Source organism: Pyrgilauda ruficollis, unplaced genomic scaffold (genome assembly GCF_017590135.1).
Source record: "Pyrgilauda ruficollis isolate IOZ18807 unplaced genomic scaffold, ASM1759013v1 scaffold15, whole genome shotgun sequence".
NCBI lineage: Eukaryota > Metazoa > Chordata > Aves > Passeriformes > Passeridae > Pyrgilauda > Pyrgilauda ruficollis.
The window spans coordinates 6767727-6788212 of record NW_024513654.1 but is presented as its reverse complement, the minus strand read 5'-3'; the positions used below and the strand labels follow the sequence as shown (position 1 = coordinate 6788212).

At 35.6% G+C, this 20486-nt stretch overlaps 1 protein-coding gene across 1 annotated transcript; it reads left to right on the top strand.

Moving 5' to 3' along the window:
• Window positions 1-1257: 1257 nt before the first annotated feature.
• CCDC172 (coiled-coil domain containing 172) lies at window positions 1258-19540 on the top strand. The gene is made up of 8 exons (XM_041461630.1): window positions 1258-1336; window positions 1517-1602; window positions 4724-4840; window positions 6349-6514; window positions 8419-8520; window positions 9218-9320; window positions 18590-18677; window positions 19508-19540. Exons 1-8 carry the CDS (start codon window positions 1258-1260, stop codon window positions 19538-19540), a joined length of 774 nt encoding a protein of 257 aa, XP_041317564.1.
• Window positions 19541-20486: the final 946 nt, after the last annotated feature.

Genomic DNA, 20486 nt, shown 5'->3' with positions numbered 1-20486 from the left:
AATATGGTGCCTTTTAAGCAGTAAATGCTATAAAATTTTTCTAGAATTCTGTTGCATTTTGCTAACTTAGAACAGGTTTTTCATTAATGATACATTTATACTCTCACGTATATTGTTTTGGTTTTTGATGGTCAAAGATTTTCTAATTTCTGAACTTTGCTGCTGCAGTCTATGCTAAGACAGTATCTTCTCTGAGGAAAACTATAACACAGGACTGTCAATAATCCTAATATTTTTCAGGGTTAAAAAGGCTGGAAATCTATAAAGTTTTATTCCTCCAGGCTTTTTCTGCCTCGAAGCAAATAGGCAAACTTCGCACAGTTATTCTCCACAGGGAATGTAGTCAATCCTTTCCCAAGATGTAAAAGCAAGCCCTGTAATGTGAATTATATTTTCAACCAGGTGCTTACATTTCCAGGTGTACAATCCAGTATCGTACAAACCAGAACTTTGCAGGAAGTCAGAGAACTGTAAATTTTTACACAATTATGCTCCAGAAGAGCATAAAATGGGCTGTGTTGTGATCTTTGCTTATTGGGACTACCTGGAACAGAAGCACTGCCCATTTTACACTCATGGTGAAATGCAGCTGAGCTAAATCTGATCACTGTAAATTCCAGAGAGTCAACTTGACCATGTTCTCCTGTGTGAGAGCAGTTTTTATTGCTTTTATTACTCTTACTTCTTAGACATTAATCTTCAAAAGACAAGTAAAGCTGAGCAGATATAACATTTAGAGAGGATGGTGATCACTGCACAGAAAAAGGAAGAGGTAGAGAAAAAGCAACTTCTGAATGACAGAAAACCAGCATGGAGCACATGGTCCTAGAGAATTAAAGTCAGAGTTGTTTGACTAAAACCCCCCAGATCCTGAGTCAGAACCAGCTTGACAGATGTGCCCATCACCATGTTTGACATGATTCAGTGTCATCTGTCTTTTTCCTTACCAAACATCTTCTGCTCCTACCATGCTGCTTCCCTGCCTGCGTGTTCCCATTCCTTGTTTTCCATGTGGGCTCCCCCGCCCCTTCACTCACATTCCCCTCTGCTTGATGTTTGCTCTTGCCACCCATTCTGCAAAAAGTGTGGCAAACCCTCACCTCGCTCTCTGTCCCTGTGTTCCCTCAGCCGTGTCCCCAGACCTCTGTCCCAAGCCCAGGGAGGCCGAGGCCTGAGGGCAGCGCTGTGGGGACGTTCCCAGAGCCCTCACAAAGAGCTCAGCCCACAGAGCCCACAGAACCCCCGGAGAAGCCAGGAATGAACCTGAACGCTTTGTTCCAGCAAATACAGTTCACGGAGAAGCAGGCGAGGGAGAAGAGGAGCTTCATCCAACAAGGTCGGCCATCCTGAGGGGCCTCCCCATTCCCACAGGGGTGTCCTGAGGGGACTCGTGCCGGGGAAAGCTTGGCACAGCCAGCGTGGCTGGTTCTTGCCACCAGCACATTTCTATATGGGTGTAACAACTGAGGATTTACAAACTGAGCGCATACTCTTACAGGTTTTTGTTGTCTTGCAGCTAAATGCGACATAAATAGAAGTTATAAAAAAATTAACCAAATAAAAGAAGAGCTGAGCGCTGCAAAAGTTAACTTAGAAACCAAGGTGAGCAGGCATATTTATAGTGTATATAATAATGAAATACATTCTGTTTACAAATACACAACCTATTCTTTCAGGAATAAGCACTTTCGAGGAGTGTGCTTCACCTGCTGATAGCACAGTGTGGAGAAACCTGCACTGGGCCTTTCTGAATTAAAAATGTGTCCATCAACATCCTTCCTCCCACAGATCTCACCCCTGGGGCTGGCCCTGGCTGTGTTCAGGGCAGGCTGTCTTTAGGGGCCATACCCTGTTTCAGCAGTCCTGCAACTTGTTACAGCACTTTCCTCCAGTGTGCAGAACACATCCCTTGGTTGTCCAATGCCATTTATTAATGGCCTTTCACAGAAAATATATGGAAACATTCCCTGTGTTTATTTCACGGGTTCTTGAGTCACATACTGAAGATCTTTCTGTGAGCTTCCAGTTAAGGCTTACAAGCCCTAAGTGTTTTTCTAGGGAGGCCAAAGACAGAGGAAAGTTTCTGAATCTATTTAGTGATTTTATATACTCTTTCCATTTAATCAAACTGCAGATGTATTTTCAGATTAAGCCAGAGTTTTTCACTGACAACACCTGTAGTTGCGAATTATTTAAAAATCCATTTGCTTGTGTCTGAAAATTAAGTCTAAATACCCTCCCCTGTGCTGTTAAGTATCTGTGCTGACAGAATGTGTGTTCACAACAGGAAAGCATGTGGAGCCTCCTTTGAAGTCAGAGCTGTTGGATCCTATCATTTAAATAAACAACTTCAAGGACCTTTGGGAGATTGCCTCATCTAGTTGTGAAAATAAATGTTTGGGGGATGACTTTCATCCTTCCTAAAACAGTTTCTTCTGCCTTTTGTAATGGACTATATAATATATACATATATCAACATTGCTGAGAAGGGATCAGAATAGAACTCATTTACAAATATTTACTGGTTGCAAATTGAGACTATAATCACGCAGGCAGTTATTCAGACACTCACATTTATGCATGCCACAATCTCAGAGCCCAAAGGTGCTTTAAAATAGTAACTTATTTATCCAACACAGATTATATCTGGATGTTGCTTGTTAGGTGCAGTCCTCAGTAGTCTTACTCATAAGTTTATTTATGAACATCACAATTTTATGTTTATACTACTAATTTGTTATTGATGCATTGTGATTTATAATCCAGGTTTATGTGACAGGTACAGAAGGTTCCGAGACTAGAGCCATTATTGTAAATTACTAATGGGAAGAGCTGAAGAACTATTTCTAATTAAATTTTATGTGCTTTACTGACCAGTATTAATTATATTCTCACTGATGTCCACAAAAATACATTTTACTTGCTTTCCTAGTCTGACATTGATTCATTTATAGATAGGAAATGATACAGAACAGTAGTGGAATAGAAAAATACATTTCAATCAGACTGTATTTAGGGTTAAAGATTATATAGTTATTGACATTATTTAAAGTAATTTATTTTTCACTACAGGAATTAGCTTTACATATGTCTGCAATAGTTCATGTAATTCAAATAATATTAAATAATGCTGTTCAGCTAATGCTGTTCAATTTATCCCACACCAAATAACTGCAGTTCTTTACAAGCACACATATCCAACCACATGCATGCTCAGCAGCTGATGCCTGACCAAGATGATGAGAGTGAGTTCAGAAGTTTTTTGACATCTATTTCACAGACACTGCCTGTGGTCAATCAAAGAGTCCTAGGAAATGCATTTTTTCCCTCTCTTCTCTAAAATCAGGTAGCATGTAATTAGAACCCAAATTACAGCATTTTGCTGTTTGTAGCTCAATGGCTTCTTTTAAAAATTGATTGCAAATGCACAGATGAATTTTGGCATCTTGGAGAAACTACACTGAAGGTAGTTATGTACAGTATTACAAATACAATGATGTAAGACCACCTACTCTCTTTGAATTCATATGTAAAATAAATTCTGAGCCAAGCATGACCTGCACACTTAGCATGCTGGATGCATCAGGGATGAGGAAAAAATCTAGTCCTTTCCTTTCCAACTCTCACATTGCAGTCTTTGGGCATTTCTTTCCACTATCCTCTTTTGATCAGATGCACTTCATCTGTGCCCTCTCCACAATCATGTGCATTATTTAACTTTAAAATATTTTCATTTTTACCACTGTAATACCATTCTTATTTGGTCTTTTCTGCTTCTACACACACAAACACTCGTGAATCAGCCTGAATGTTCAATTAAATTCCTGATGCTTGCCCTGTGCCTTTACTTTCCGTGGGCAAATCTTAACTTTGCTTTCCCTATTCATTGCTCTGAGTCAAGAGAACTTGACACTCCACCAAAAGAATGATTCTCCTCCTTTAAGACTCTACAACACTTAGCTGCTTCCTATTTGTTATTGTTATAGTTTATCCCACCACATATCTGCACTTTGGTAAGATGATGATGCAGTAGATGTGCTAGAAAAACGAGAAGTCTTCAGCAAATTTTGAAAGTGCAGTGGTTGAACAGCATACCCTCCTAACAGATGAACTAATGGTTAAAAGTAATAAAACTCTAAATAAACCTAGGTGCAAAATTGAGTTTTAGGGCTTAGGGGGTTTGTGATCAAACTGTCAATAACCAGTGAGCTAATTCCCATTACCCTTCCTCAGCTAAAAATTCCAGAAATTGTGCTCAGAAAAATATCCCACTCTCCTTTGCATACTCCATAGTAGCATTGCAGAGTGGATGACATGTACAGCCATTCAGCCAAAACCAGGATGCTGGACCCCTGTCCTCCTGATATTATTCTGACATTATTGTCTCATTTGGTTTGTGAGATGGAGGACGCTGGATTATGTTGGCTAAAGGATCCCATGTGGTCAATATTTTTCCTGAAAAAAAATTCTTCTAAACCTAGCAGATTTTAAAATGCCATTTTAGATAGACAGAGCACCATTAAATGAGTCTTTCACAGAAAGGAGACTTTTCAAAATCTTAACAGTATACTGAAGGGTTATTGAGGGAAAAAAAAGAGCTGTTATGCTTTTGTTAGTCCAGCAGCTGTGCCAGCTCTTTTTAAATTAGGCCAAGATCTTTGTGTACAATTTCAGAGTATATTAAACAATTAAACAATAACTTCATTTTTTTTTCTTTTGGAAGGTTCAGCATCTTTCTGTAAAGCAGTTCAATGTAGAAATTCTGAAGAAACGTGAAGACAGCTTAGAAAAACAAAAAGCTGAACTTATTAATCAAAGAACCAGTCTTCTTAAAATCATGGTATGTTTCCAGCTGTGATATTCACACAGCTCTTTTCTACTGTACGAGAGCAATCAGCTTTAACATTTGAAAATCTGGAAAAGCTAATGTCTTAATCAGGAAATTTTTACTGTTTTTTTTATAGCAGTATATGTAACAACGTAAACTTAGATAAATTCTCACATTTCATTTAAACCATAATCTAAGGTAGTGTATGCTGCATTTTACCTCCAAAGCTGATTTTATATTCATGACTTAATTTTTTAATGTTTGCTGTTGTATGAGTGAACCCCAATTCTGACAGATTATTTCCTTTGTAAAAGTAAGCTACGGAAGCCTCACCTTAAATTGGATTGCCTCATCCACAGTAAAAATATTGAAAAGGATCAAAAAAAACCCCAGGGAGGCCCACACCGCATTTTAGCAAATATGGACAGTTTAGCAATCCTGACATAGCACACAATCTCTTTTACGCCAGACACACCTCACCACCTCTTCAAAGGCAGCTACTTACAAGTTTTCCAATTCTCTCAGATGCTAACCTGAATATTGCCTTCCTCTTACTTTGTTGAGGCTTCTTGGATCTGTACATATGAAGAAATGCCACAGAAGAGCAGTCTTTTCTGCATATGTATTTGCCCTTTAAATCAGCAGAGCTAAATTTCAAACATTCAGTACAAATCACCAGTATTATACCTAAATCTTTAGACAGATATCTTTTTAACTTTAGTCATAGTTCTGCATCACCCAAAGTATTCCCAGTATATGTGTGAAGTTTGATATATAAGTTATCTTTTCTTTTTTCCTATTTATAGTGGAAATTTCATTTTATTTAATTTAGCCACCAATCAAGACTTCTTAGAAGAAATTTAATTTTAATTTTGCATATTTTTTCCTAGAAAATTGAACTGTGATTTTCTATCAGCAATATTTTAGAAATTTAATATAGAAATTTAATATAATTTAATAATTTTAGAAATTTAATATAACCTTACTCTTTTGCATATTTTTTCCTAGAAAATTGAACTGTGATTTTCTATCAGCAATAGCATTCTTGGTAGTTATAGTGGGAGTTAAAGTACATCTGCATTCTGCAGAGGGTTAAACAACACTTTTATTTAGTTTAATAACAACCTGCATAAAAAGAGCTGCCATACTAAGCTAGTGACTTTGAACAGAATTTTCTAATTTCAATATGAGAGTTGAACTGAAAATCTGCTGGTTCAATTTTATAACATAATGTAGTGATTTTTCTAAAATGCCGTTATCAAGAACAGACCCTTCATTTCTGCAGGAAAAAAAAAGTTTAAAACAACAGGCACAATGGTAGAGCTATAGCTTATTTTCATGCTCTTATAAGAAAAAGTAAATATTTTCTTTACTTTTAAATTTTAAAATTTTATTTACTTTCCTACTACAAATTTAAGGATAAAAAACAACAGTGTGTTGTTTTTTGTTAAGCTGCCTAGCTTAACAAAGACTTTCACTTTTTTCACTTGACTATTCAGTCTTCCCTTTCTTTTTTCCAGGCAGATGCAAAGAGAAAAATTGCTGAAGAGGAAGATAATTTTACCAGAGAAATAACAGAGTTTAACAATGAATATGGACTAACAAGTAATAGAGATCTTCATGTTAAAAAGAAAGTCAAGACTGAAATAAATGATTTAGAGAATGAGGCAGCTCTGTTGAAAAATGGTAAGTCTTATATTAAAGCAGTTTATCTTGGATTAACACAAATTGATAAAATACAGCTGTTTAGCACTGAACTGAAAGAGTGTGGTCTGACATACCAAGCATAATTAAAGGCTCTTCTGTTCCCTATCCTCTTCAGCCTTTCTGACGTGAGCACTGTGAGGAGAAGGAACCAACCTAAAAAGGCATCTCCCCATGTCTAATTCAGCCAGCACAGAGCTCATGGTCGTACAGAGCCACTGAATTAGGATTAGAATCACCTATGGTCGAGCATTTCCTTAGCTTCAAAAGAATTGTATACATAGATGTCCATTGGTTCTTCACTGCCACAGTGTAGCTTGATTTTCAGTTAAGGTACAGAGTATGGGATCTCTCAGAGCACAGGGTCACACTGCAGGGCAGCCCTTCCGCAAGGAATTCGGGGTCGTCATGGATCACAGCTAAACATGAGTCAACGACATCAGAAGGCCAACACCCACTGAGACACAAACAGAATTCTGACCTCTAACACATGAAAATAATTCCTCACTATTTGGGGCCGTTAAGTTCTGAACTGGAGCACTGTGCATCTCATTTTCATCTTAAATTTAAAAAAAAAAAAAAGTGTGGACCAGCTGGAGAGAATCCACATAGGATCAGTGAGAGTGATCAGAGTTCTGGAGCCCATGATAAAGAAGAAAATGAAAGAACTGTGACTATTTAAGCTATTAAGGAAAAGACTGATGAAAGATGGATATCAGGATTCAAATTGCATAGGTATCCTGTAGAAAGGAAATAAATATATTCTCTATACCTGTAGTGAACTGAATATAAAGTAACAAGTGTAAAGCACAATAGAGGAGAGTCTGTATAACAACTTAGGAACCTTTCTAACAACAGTGGACAACTGAAGCTCTCTGCCTTAGAAGATTCCATTACCAAAGGAATTTGGAGTGTCCATTACCAAAGGTTATGAAAAATAAAAGATCAAACCAGCACTTTTCAGAAACAAGAGGTACAGCTGATCCTGCCTTCAGGAGAAGAATGCAGTAGATGACCCCTCAAAGTCCATTCCAGCCTCATGATCTGTCAAGCAACAGCACTTTCAATTCCCCATATCTGCTGTAAAGTTACTGAAAAATTATTGTCCATTGGAGTTTGCACTTGGTAACACCTTCTATCTTATTTCCTGTGGCTAAGATACTAATCTACAGCTGAAAAGTCTGCATTTGGTGTCAAGTGCTACTTTTAGCATTTAATTTTTTACATAGGCAGGCAGAGCTGGGCAGTTAAATGATCAGTAGTACCTGAAGGGTGACCAAAATTCTTCTCTAAGTTCAGTTGCCATCTCAGTTCCATCCTTTAATTGCACCTTTCTTGAGGCACAACCTGTCTGTCTTTTTGTTTGCTATACTCCTGGGCACACTGACAACTCTGAAGTGAAAAGTTTAAGCAACTCCAAACAAGGAATTATGTCAGGACCTCCAATTGGTAGAAAAACAATCACAATTAATTCCAGATGCTGTCTAATAGTAAGGTTCAAATATATATAACACCAAAAATACTAAGAAGGGTTTTTTTTCAGTCCTGTTGAGAGGTGTCTGTTCTTCACCTATTCAATCAGTCATCTTCCTTTCTTTATAGCTGAATTAACTGTAAAGAAATACATTCTTTTTATGCCCAGACAACAAAATCTGTTGAACAGCTCAATAACATTAAAAAAATCCTTTTCTTTCAGAGCTATGAATACATTATATGACAATTTCCTGTAAACTGTGTTATATTTGAATTATTTTTGTTTATTTTATTTTATATTTAAGGTTCTTTTGACTAGCTGAAGATTGGTAGAAGTAGTTAAGAATATTTAAGATTGTATCATGAATGCTAAAACTGCAATGCATTTTAATTTAAAGTGCATTTTTTCTTAGAAATGGAGTCAATGGAACATAAAAATGTTCAGTTAAATGCACTCCAGCTGCAGAAGAATGAATTAAAGCAGGATTTATTTACTCTCCAAAGTGAGCTCAAAGGTGTGCCTGATAACCATTTCTTGTGGTAATTATTTCTGGCTTGATAAATGCTTTTGAAATATGTTTTCTGTCAATTTTCTCAAGCAAAACGAGTCATAGTAACAATATTTTAATTTATTTTTACAATATGTAATACATCATTTTTAAACATGATTATAACAAATATTATGGATTTCAATGAGAGTTAATTTAAATGTCATTGCTACTGAGGTCCAGAGATCTGCTGAATCATGAGCTGTAAATATCAAAGAAAGTTTTGCTTTTGCTGATAAGTCATATACTTAAATGTAGAATTTAATGTTTCAAAGAACTTAAAATCAACATAAATATTGTTTAAAATCTTCTGTATCAAAGGTGACCACAGCAATAGGGAATACTTTGAAATCTGAATTAAAATAATGTAAATGAGTGCTTTAGTATCTTTGTTTACCAATATCTAAGTAACGTGTCACAGTAAGAGCTAAGAAAAGCAGTAAATATGGTCCTAAATTGTTTGGGAAAAGGAATGAAATTTTCTAGATTGCAATATGTGATTACAATAATGAAAAAAAAAATTAATTTTCTTTATTTAGATGCCTCTGCCCTTCAAAGAGTTTCATGAAGAAATATTAGAAAATATAAATTTAGAATATGTAGAAGGTCTTTGAGTATGGATGATTAATATATATTTATAGGGTAATTCTGATTTCATGTTTAGACCTTGAGAAAGTAATCAGGGAAGCAGAAAGAATGACAAAAGATTTAGAAGCAGAAAAAGTCCAAGTCACTGAAAAACCTCAGACTGATCCTGAATGTTTAAGGTAAAGGCCTCACATTATTTAGTTGTTAATTTAATTTTAGGAGTGTAACTGCAGCCTGGTAACAATGACTATTTTACCCTTCATGTACAATATTCTGTCTGAAATCAGCAGAGCCATTCATTTTATATTAGTCAGCCCCAAGACCTGTTGTTGATTTCAGCATTTCACCCTCACATACACTCCCCAATGAACTCAAAACTGCAAGTGTTTGCAGGGGTGTCAGTGAAGCCAAGAGCAAGCACCAACTGCTGCTACTTGGGTGGAAGATCCTGAGGTCCTGTAAAAATGGTGGTGGTGCACAAAGTACTGAGGAACTGCCCAGTGCTAAATGCATTTCTGCTGCCTGGCTGTGCAGGGCCCATTGCAATGGACTGGGCTGGCCACAGTAACCTCCTTGGGTACCTGGGCCTCTATTGCAGCAACTAAATGCAGACTTGTTTTCTCTATGTTCTCTGCTACCTAGTTTGCCTTCTAATTAAGCTGGTCTGAAAAAAAATTGAAGACTTGACCAAGATAGAAGAGAAGACCTTGCACAGTCTCTCTTAACAGAGAAGTTGTCCTCTCAGGAATTGAGTGGTGACACTTCATTTCTTGTCAGTTTGCTTAAGTAAAACATTAGGTTTTCACTTCACAGAAAATAATGTAATTTTTTTTGTTTTTTAAATCTCCAAATGCGGAAAGCCCCATACCACAGAATTGACCACCCTTTTGCTATTTTATAATAGTCCAGATGGAAGTGCCTGGGAATATTTAAAAATAATTAATAGACAGTGCAAAGGAACTCCTCTTTATAAAAGATTCTCTAACAAAAATCAAGGAAAACGCGACTTATATTACCATCACAGGTTTTTTTCCTATATATCCCTAAGCTTTTGACAAAAATAAGTAAATATAGTGGGGATTTTTTTAATCTGAAAACTTTCAATGGAAAGTTACAACTTTTCAGAGAACCCTGAGCAATTTTTTGAAAGACGATTTGGTAATGACCCATTTTTTGCTGAATATCGGTTTTTGAAAGAAAATGATATATCAGCCCTATTACTAACTCTCTTCAACCTCTTATACAGTGTTGAGACATGGCCAAAATCCCCTCAGCATAAAAATTAATTAGCTCACAATCCTGCATACAGTAGCAAAAAATTTGCATTCAACATATTCATAGAAGACACAGTGTAAATAATAATAACAGTAACGATTCTCCAGGACAGCACATTATATTTCACTCCTTTACATTATTTATTCAATCATGATATACTGGGGTTGGTGATACACGAGGCTGTCAGCTTCCTTCCAACTAACATACTTCCCATGCAATAGTTTACTGCCAAGATGCCACTGAATATCCAAATTTGTGTAATTAGTTTTCCATAGTAGGTTTCCTGTGTGGAAGGTACAGAAGTAGCCAGCATTATCATACTTTTAATTCCCAGCTTTGCCACTGAGATCCTAAGGATCAATCAAATCTATGTGTCTCTTTCTAGGCAATGAAATTAACTCACAGCTCTTCAGAACAACACTTTGGTTTTCTCTGGGTGGAAAACGGGATAAAACATATTAAATTATATTAACTGCAAAATCAGCAAGTGTCATTTACAAACAAGGCAAGAAAGGTGATGAGATTTTCTTATTTCATGAAATGCCTCCTTCTGTGGTCAAGATAAGCTAACATTATTTGATAATTGCATGCAATGCAAAATTTAAAGTGTTCCTATGCTATTACCACAATCACAAAATGCAAGCCCTTCTTGAAGTCTAGTTATATCCTGAACACATTTTCTTAAAATTGAAACATTTTTTTCATTTCAGATACTGAAAAAAGTTTAACACAGATTTGCCTAAATCATATTTTTATCTTGCACTTGCTTTTGATCAGAAAAGCTCAATGCTTCATAGAGAGAGATAGCCCTGAAAAAGTTAACTCAGATGCCAGAAGCAATAGAGTGGTGCTGCTGTATTTCCATGTCAGCACTAATAGATTCTGCTTTTCTGTGGAGCCAAGCAGACAATCCTCATTTGTCTGCCTCTCTATGTCACTGCTGGACTCTTTAGAACCACCCCAAACTTTACCAGACTCCTACAACTCTAGCAGTTGTTGGGGATTTTTTTCAGTTTAACAAAGCCTACTCATCACTTCTTGGTTTGAACTACTGAATTAAGAGAATGAAAGGGGATTTAAAGTATTAGACACTGTAAATTGTGCAGCACATAAATAGTCCCCTGGAGGGTATCTGATCACTCTGGTACCTCTGTGTCATCAAGAGGATGGAGCCAGAATCTGCACAGTGCTGCACAGTAAGAGAACAAAAGGCAAAAAGAGAAAGTTGAAGCAAGAGGATTTAGAGTGAATTTAAGGAAAAAGCATTTTTATCATGAGGAGGCACAGTTTGCTTAGAGAGGTTGCATAGTTTTCATCCTTGAAGGTTCTCCTTCTTGAGACACACTCATATACTTGTGTATATCTTAGCAGGAGTCAATTTTGGTCATGTTAAAATCAATGTGATTGAGTCTTCTGTGTCTGAGAAACAACTCTTTTTAGATTAACAAGATTAGGTTTTTTTATCCCCATACAGAGTGTATTGCAAGAATAGAATTCTAGTTTTCACTGAAAATCATTTTTATTACACATAAAGATATTTTGACACGTGTAATGTGGGTCAGAAATACCTTTTTTTCCCTATAAAATAGCACAAAATCTGCTGTTATTTTTTACAGAAATGGAAATCACACCACCTTAAGTGGTAAAAATACTTTTTTTTTTGATGCTTCCTTAGAACAAACATGAGAGACAGTCAGCATCAATAACCTGATATATGTAGCTCCCAGATCACTCTGCAAGTCTGTTACTGTATCACATCCCTAGTCCCAGCTTAAAAATCAATATCAAAAGTAGCTGGCAAGGCAAGAATCTTCATTGCAATTAAGTATATATCTAAAAGTAAATTGCATTTCAGCTGAACAGCGTAGCCAGCTAATTCAAATTACAGCAATTCATCTTTGATCTGAGAAAAATGCCCCATACCACGTCTGCAGTTTCATAAAATTTCTCTGAAATCCATCAAAGAATTGCAAAGGGTCATGAGAAGCACATACCAGTAATTCCAGCGGCTGTTGGAGCTGCCGTAGAGGCTTGTCCTGATCCACACTGGATGCAGAAAAAATCCAACCAGAATTGGAACGTTAAGCACAGATGTAATTAGCAGGCACCTTGGAAAATGCAAGTCTTATGATACAGGTGCATAATTCAGAGAAATTTTTAAGAAAATATGGTCTTTTCTTTTTTCTTGGATTTTTTTTTCTTGTTTTGGGTTTTGAGTTTGTTATTTTTTTGTTTTTCCCTAAAGAGAGCTGCAATTAAGATCAAAAGCCTTGTTTTAATCATCTGTTCTGCCAATGCCATTCTCAAACACAAAACAGCAGGAAAGAACTTTGGCATCAGCTCTCTGGAGTCCCATTTCCCTGGCAGGTAGCAAGTAACATCACTTAAGTGGAACAATGCAGGAGTCAAACAGACACTAACTGATACCAGTAAATTCCTAACTGTGGCATTTCATTGTTATATTCACTGTAATTACTGTATTAATTATTTATCCTCTTTCACATTTTAATTTTAAATTTTTTGTGTTGCCTTAAGTAAAACAGCCTAGAAATAATTCTAGTTGAAGTTCATTTAGACTAAAACCAGAGCATTTCTACCTAAAATAGATATCTTTAAACCTTTTTAAAAGGTAGAATGAAGATAAAATGCTTCTTTGAAACCTGAATTTCTCTTCTACTTGTACAGAAAAGAAATAGCAGAAAGCAAATGCATGAAATCTGCTTACTTTGTAAATAGTTCACAGCTTTGTATACATATCTAAATCCTAAAAATATAGTATTCCTTCTTATTCTTCATTGTCCAGAAAAAGAAACACTATTACCAAAATTAGGAAGGAAAAAGTAATTTTTTCTTTCATACATATCACACAGGAAATATATTCTTTAGAGCTCAACAAATTGTTCATGCAAACAACAAACTGCCTAAGCCCCATGCATTCTTCTGGTGGGTTAAATTTGTTTTTGCAATTTAATTTTATGTTAAATTTTATAATCAGAAAATATCAGTCTCTGGAGTAATATATGTGGTTCAAAATGAGTTTTTCAATGGCAATCTTCTCATTGATTTTTTGAGCTTTTCTTTTTAATAGCAGTGCCTAGTGGAACTATTATAGCTTGAATTATGTTAAAATAGCTTTCCATTATGAATTGCAGAATGGATTTACAAAAAGCAGATCAAATCTGACTAATTATGTCTTTCTTTGATAAGACAACAGATATGTTAGACAAAGAAAATTCCACTGTCATCCATCTAGACATTTATAAAGTATTTGATGCTATCCCACATGGAAAAAAACTAGTTAACCTAGGGAAGACATATTAAAAAAATTAAGTAAAGACATGTGTAATAGTAACAACAGTCATAGTCTGCAATTTAAAATTCTGGGACTTGAAGGTAACAACAGTCACAGTTGGTCCTGCTTAATGTTTTAATTAATGATTTAGAATGCAAAGTGTTTCAAGACGTTATCTTAAACAATTAAACTCTACACCTTGCAGAAGAGTCACTAAAAAGAGGAAGAATGTGATTGTACACCATGTAAGTTTATCTACTTGTACACAATTAGGGACTTCAATAACAGGTACCTGGAAGCAGAGAGGTCTGAGCATACTGTGTGTGCAAAATACAGCTATAAACATCAAAAGAAAATATAGCTGTGCACGAGATAAAAAAGTTATTTCCAAAAAAATACCAGGAGGGTGTAAGAATACTTTGTAGAAATCTTTCACCTACTTGTCAAAAAAGATTCATTCAACCTGGAAGATGAGCAGAGCATAGAAAGCCCATAAAGCAGAATGAAACAAGGACCACTCTAAATCCTTTTTAGCTCTGAGTTGATTATACACATGAAGAAAGCAGTACAAAACAGAGACACTAACTTCAGCAATACAGTAGGCATATTAATATACCTAGATTAAGATCTAGTTTTCTTTGTCCAATAGATAAATCAAGATCATTGAACCAGAAGAACAATTGACCCCTATTTACTTTCCCTGCCTTTCAATAGAAATTTTATTGACCTCTAGAAACACATTTCATTTCACATCTCACATACATGCTTGTATATTTTTTTCTTTCCTGCGTAGCTCATTCTTACAGTTCCAATGAAAAGTAATCTTTAAAGCAAACTTTAGTTTGCTGTCTGCACAAAAGCAAATCTCATCCTAGACGTGCAATTTAATTTAGTGTGCCTTAACCTTTCCATGTTTATTCACCTATTATTATATATTCCTTAAATATGTCTTGTGATGGTTTATGTATTTGGAAAATACCACCACACTTTTCAAGACCTCTAACTACTCTTATTAATAGGTGAAAGCATTCACAAAATGGAAACGTTAATCAAAAGTAACTATGTATTTTACATTTAACATTTTATCCAGGACAGCAAAAGCAGAAAATTTCTTATTTTACTTAAGGTAGATAAATTTCTTTTCATTTGCATTTAAATTTCCATTCTTATGTTGTCTAGTACCTTCCTTGTGTCCAAGTTTCATCTTCTAGTTAGACTTCATTATTACTACTAGATCACTTGCTTAATTTTATTATCCTTCTGCTCCATCAAGCACAGACTTTTATATTTAATTGTGTAACTCAAGTACTTGACTTTATATTTTGGGATACTGTATTCCATTTAGGATTTGTTTTATCTCTTCCTCAATCAATTGATAATAGTCTGAAATTTATTGACTTCTCCAACTGTATCAATAGCATATTCTGTTTAGTAGTGTCAGCAAATTTTAAATACCAGCAAAATCTTGCTCTCACTGTAGAAACATACACATGCTTTAAACCCAGTCTTGAACTGACAGAATTACCTCAATGTCTTACCTCTACTTGAGCTTGAGACAATAAACTTAAGTCTTCAATACTTTTCTTCAGTCCCAATAAAGTTTTAAAACATTGATAAATGTATCTCCTGATGTTCATGATGAAATCCCAGAAAAATCAAGATATGTACTCTCAAGTTATATATAGCTTCTTAAGGAATTTCATTTTGTACTATGGAGCCTATGCCCTGTATATCAGTGTCAAACAATTCTGTTTTATAACACATCACAATGTTTTCCCTCCAATTTATGACTAAAAAATAAAATGGTGGTCGTAAACAAGGCAAAGACAAAAAGGAGAATACAGAAAAAAATTTGTAGTTGTGTCAGCTGAACATAACTAAGAGACAGTCTGCTCCTCCTGCAATTCCAACAACAATTAGGTAGAGTCTTTCAGCCCCACTAGAAAAAAAAATACTCTAAAATCAGATATTAACCCTACCTTCTACAGAAATTATTTCTCCTTTAAGACCTCTTTACAGAAAATTACTCTTGGAATGCAAGCTTTGGATACTAAAGCCTTGATCCAGGAATTTGAATCTATGGATGATTTGCAGAGAGACCTGTTTGACAATAACATTATTTTCTTCATAGTTCAATTTATAATACTAGCATGTATTGATTTCAAATTATTTTTCCTCTTTGCCACGTGCATATAGAGGTGAAATTCAAGAAGAATGTGTATCAACCACAAATGCCAATGACATTTAATAGCTGGGCTCATTTCAGAGCTGCAAAATCGATCATCTTCAGTGATCTCCTCCTTCTTCATCTCTGTCACTTCTAGCATTCAAGACTAATGGAAAATGGGCCATTGATAGCAGAGCTCAGTCTAGGACAAGATCGCATCCAAAAAATGCTGATGTTGTTTTCCCACCTACTTGATTTAAGGCTAGGTTTAGCTATTGCAAATGTGGCATTTCAGCTCCAGCTGTTCATTAGAGCTACGATACTGTAACTTGCCAAGACACTGTTAGTCCAGTGCAATGACTTATTTTAAAGCTATATTTTATTGTTAGCAAGGAGAACAAAATGCTAAAAATAAAGCAAAACCAAAGGACATGGGGAACCAAATGCTAATGTGATTTCTCAGATTATTTTTCCTAAGAGATCTGCCTTTTTTCATAGTCATAAAAAGGGTATAATTGTCAAATTAATCCTTGTTCTAGCAAAAGTTACACCTTTTCCATTTTCAAAGGTGACAGAAAACCTGCCTTCCATCGAGACAGTATAGTTTCATGAATAATTGGTTTGCACATTCAATCTGATAATGGAAAGATGAATATGAATATCCTGCTTATCTTAAATGTAAAATGAAAAGACTGAATCTGCTTTCAGGTTAAACATTTTTTTTTTAGTAGTTCCATTGTCTCACATTCCTTCTGGTAAAACTTCATCATTTATTCAGTAACTCAGGCGTCTCCAATGCATTAATTTTGTAGACTGTAACCTAACAGACAGCTCTTATTTTGTGAGTATATTATTCCTGGCACATACTGTAATTATCTAGCTTCTAAATATGAAAGAAGGAAGACCTGAAAGCAGAATCAATTGATTAATGTAAGAATTAAACACCACATTTGAATGAATGTCTTGTATCACCACTACCTGATGCTATGTAAGGAATTGTGCTGTCGCTACACTTAAAAGTCTTATAAAATATTTGAAATGAAATTTTAAAATCCATACACAAAATGTTACGTCTAAAGCACGTCATCAACAGAAATTAATTCACAATCCCAAGACACAAATAAGCAACTCCTACTGCTGATCTTCTGCTTGTTCTGTCCCTAGTGTGGACCTAGCATGGACTGGTACCATTCCTAGCTAGCAAGTGGCAAACAGGCTGTGCATCAGTTTTACACCGTGACAGACAATTGGAGAGCATTTTCTCTGAGACCAGCAGACTCTGTCTTTTCCTGAAGTAAATTAAACTAAGTAGGGCTTTGGTTTGTCCCAAGCACATTAGGGTTCTAATATCACAGTAGCAGAGAACACAGAGAGAAAAAATGCAGAGACAAGGCAATGAAATTAAGAAGATTTAATCAAGATCACAAGCTGATCCTAGACCTTGAAGTGAACTTCTGTCAATGAGATGGACTGAAAACTAACAATGTACTACAGTGCACTGAAAATTTCATTTCTTAAAGCATAGTTCAAAATTCCCTTTTCAATTCTTGTGTTATGAGAAATATTTCTGAAAGAAGAGACATTTACTCCTTTATAATGGAAGCATGTAGAGCTCATGCTTTTTCCATATTGATGGCAAGATATTTGCATTTTCCACAGGAACAGCAAAATTAAGTTCCAGTCCAGTCTTAGTCTGTTGTTCTAAAGCTGCACAGTGACTAAGCTATTCCTCTATTTAAAGATATATCATTTAATAAAGCCATTTTTGTGTAGAAAACCAATTCTCTTTGCACTAGGACAGCTAAAGAGGTACATCTCTATAGCAAGGTCAAATAATTTATTGTCTATTATAGTATATAAAAGCAAAAATAGTTGCTACCTTCTGTTTCAACTTCAGAAGAAACAAGGTCCTGCTTTAATACATTGGTTTAGCTATTTCATGACAAGCAGAATATTTTCAGTCTGTTTGTATGTTCCAGAACATTCAGATTGTTTCCTGAAACTGTATTAAGGGTAAACAACTTTATCTTTGTCATTATGCTTTTCTTCTGACAGCCATGAAAAGACCCAGTATAATCTCATCACCTTGTATTTATCAGACTACTGAAAGCTCTGTCTGAGATTTCTTTGGGCCTACCAAGTATTAATTTAAACCACTACAGTCACTGATGTGCAGAGCTGAGGTATCTCCTTTCAGCAGGACTAAAATGTCTTTTGAATGGAGAAATACCTATATTAAAGTAATCCTTATCATAGAAAAGTTGGAGAACTCCTGGCTGAGAGTACTGGGAAACAGTGAGTGCTGAGTGGGAGCAGGGGGGAGAGAAGAGGAACAAAATCTAGTTTTTGGAGGGTATGGAGCAATGGGGCAGCAGAGCACCCATCTAATCCAACATTCTGTCTCCAGCAGAGGCTACAAGAAGATACCCAGGAGAGATAAGAACAGTAACATATGGTACTTTCTAAGTATCACTATTCCAATTCACGTGTTTAAATAAGGAATATGATGACCAGTGAAGCCATATATCCTTCACAGTTTATGGAAACAACACAGTCCAGAAATTTGTCTAACTAGCAAACTTAAATCCCAACCAGGAAAATAGATCAATGAGGCTTTTCTCACACAAGTCAAATTGAGAATTGGGACCAAAGCTGAAAAAAAGTTACCCAGCAACAGTTCTCTGACCTGAAAATTTATTTGCTTTTGGACACAGACTTAAGCAAGAGTTGGAAAAATGCAAAGGTGATAGTTGGGAAAGTGTCTGTGAGACTCTTCAAACAGAAATTGAAATTCTGCAAATGGTATGCCATTTAAATGATATATTTTAAGTGTTTGATAATTTTAGTTTTAAAGGTGTCCTTTAGAATGATTGGCAGTGGTTTTAGATAAGCAGTTTTTAATGCTGTGCACATACCTAGATATCCTCTTGATGCAGACATGCTCCAATATTAATTTGTTTCAGATTATTTCCAAATATACAGGAATATAATTTCTATAGCAAAGGAAAGCATGAAGATTTTAAAGATATTCTTTTAGCACAAGAAAGATGTACTGAGGGGGGATTTATATAAATTTTAGTTTATTGAAAGCTGCAAAAGATTATGCATTTAGGAGCTAAGTTAACCTTTACCTCCACCTGCCAGTTAAATGGAAGATGGGAGCATGGAGAAATAAAATGATAATAACATCCTTTCATCTAGTATTTTATTTTGTCCACTCACAAATTCCTTACAAAAACTTACTAAAACATGTTTTTCTCTGAATGTCAATCCTAACTTCAAATTTCTTGATTGTCAGTCTGTGTCACAATACAAAGAGAAAAAATATTTTGAAGTCCCTTCTGGGAAACAAAGAGGTTTTAAAAGTTCATTTTAGAGCCCCTGATTGAGCTGTACAAAGACACAGCTGCCACTACCATCAAGCAGAATGACAGTCCTGAGAAATTTGCATTACTCACTCTTATAATCAGTTTCAAGTTTCTGTTGAAGTAATGTAACTTACCTGTACTTTATTTTCTCATTAATTTGTTCAGAAAGAAAAATAAAACAGCTCAATGCTTAAAAGTTTCTCTGTAAAAAAATACTATACTCCATGTTTCATTTTCTACAATTCCATCCTTTCTCTTTTCCAGAATTTATCACAAAAGAAGTCTTCAGGGAAATGAATGAGATGTGGCATGTAACATGGAGTGTCATAGAAGCAAGTCTGAGAATTTTTAAATTGTTTTACTCTGGTTCTATCAGATTTGCTTCTATTTTCTGTTTGATTAATTCATACTTTGATTCTGCCTTTACTTTTAATTAAAATAAAGTTTGATTAATTTAAAACTGAGGGAAGGTTTGTGTTTTATCTTCACATTCAATAGCTATCCCTCTATAGGTTCATCTTTGTGGCCCATGGGTCACAGCACCTGGTAAACCACACATAAAGCTCAGTTCCTACATTACTAGCTCTATTCTTTAGGTACTATTTTTCAAATGAATGCTCTCTTATTTTTAAAGGTAGTGGCATGGTCTTATTTGAGAGGAAGACTGCTATTACCATCAATAACTCCTAACAGGAGCTGTGACTATTTCATTTATTCCTCAACAATGTAATTCTGTAATGAACTCCCTGGAATAGCTCAGCTCCAGGAACACAGCTTGACAGTCCAGAAAATTTTGCAGATCTGCTTAGCTCTAGGTGCCTCCAGTGGTGGTAAGCCTGGCTATTACTTAGCACTTGTCTTCTGATAACCCAGAGAATCTTTTTTCCCTCTCCCACAACCCACAAAATACAAGGTGCTTAACTTCAGCACTCGAGAGCAGATAAAACCTTATTCTAAATTAAAAGTCCACATTCCTAGAGGATTGGTGCAGAATTTTGGTCGAATCAGAATCCCTGTTCACTCCAGCATGTAGGATGTACTCCAGCCCCACAGTGGGAACTGACTTTATCATTCAGGTGCTTACAGTAAAACCATGTAAGAGCATTCACTCTGCTCAACCTCAGTCCTCTCTGTGGCCGTGGTCTCATCACATCCCACTGCTTGTGCAAGTATTTTTCAAGGCTTCCCACCTAGTGGTGGGATGGATAATTGCTCTTTGCTAGCTTTTCTACAACCTGAGCCC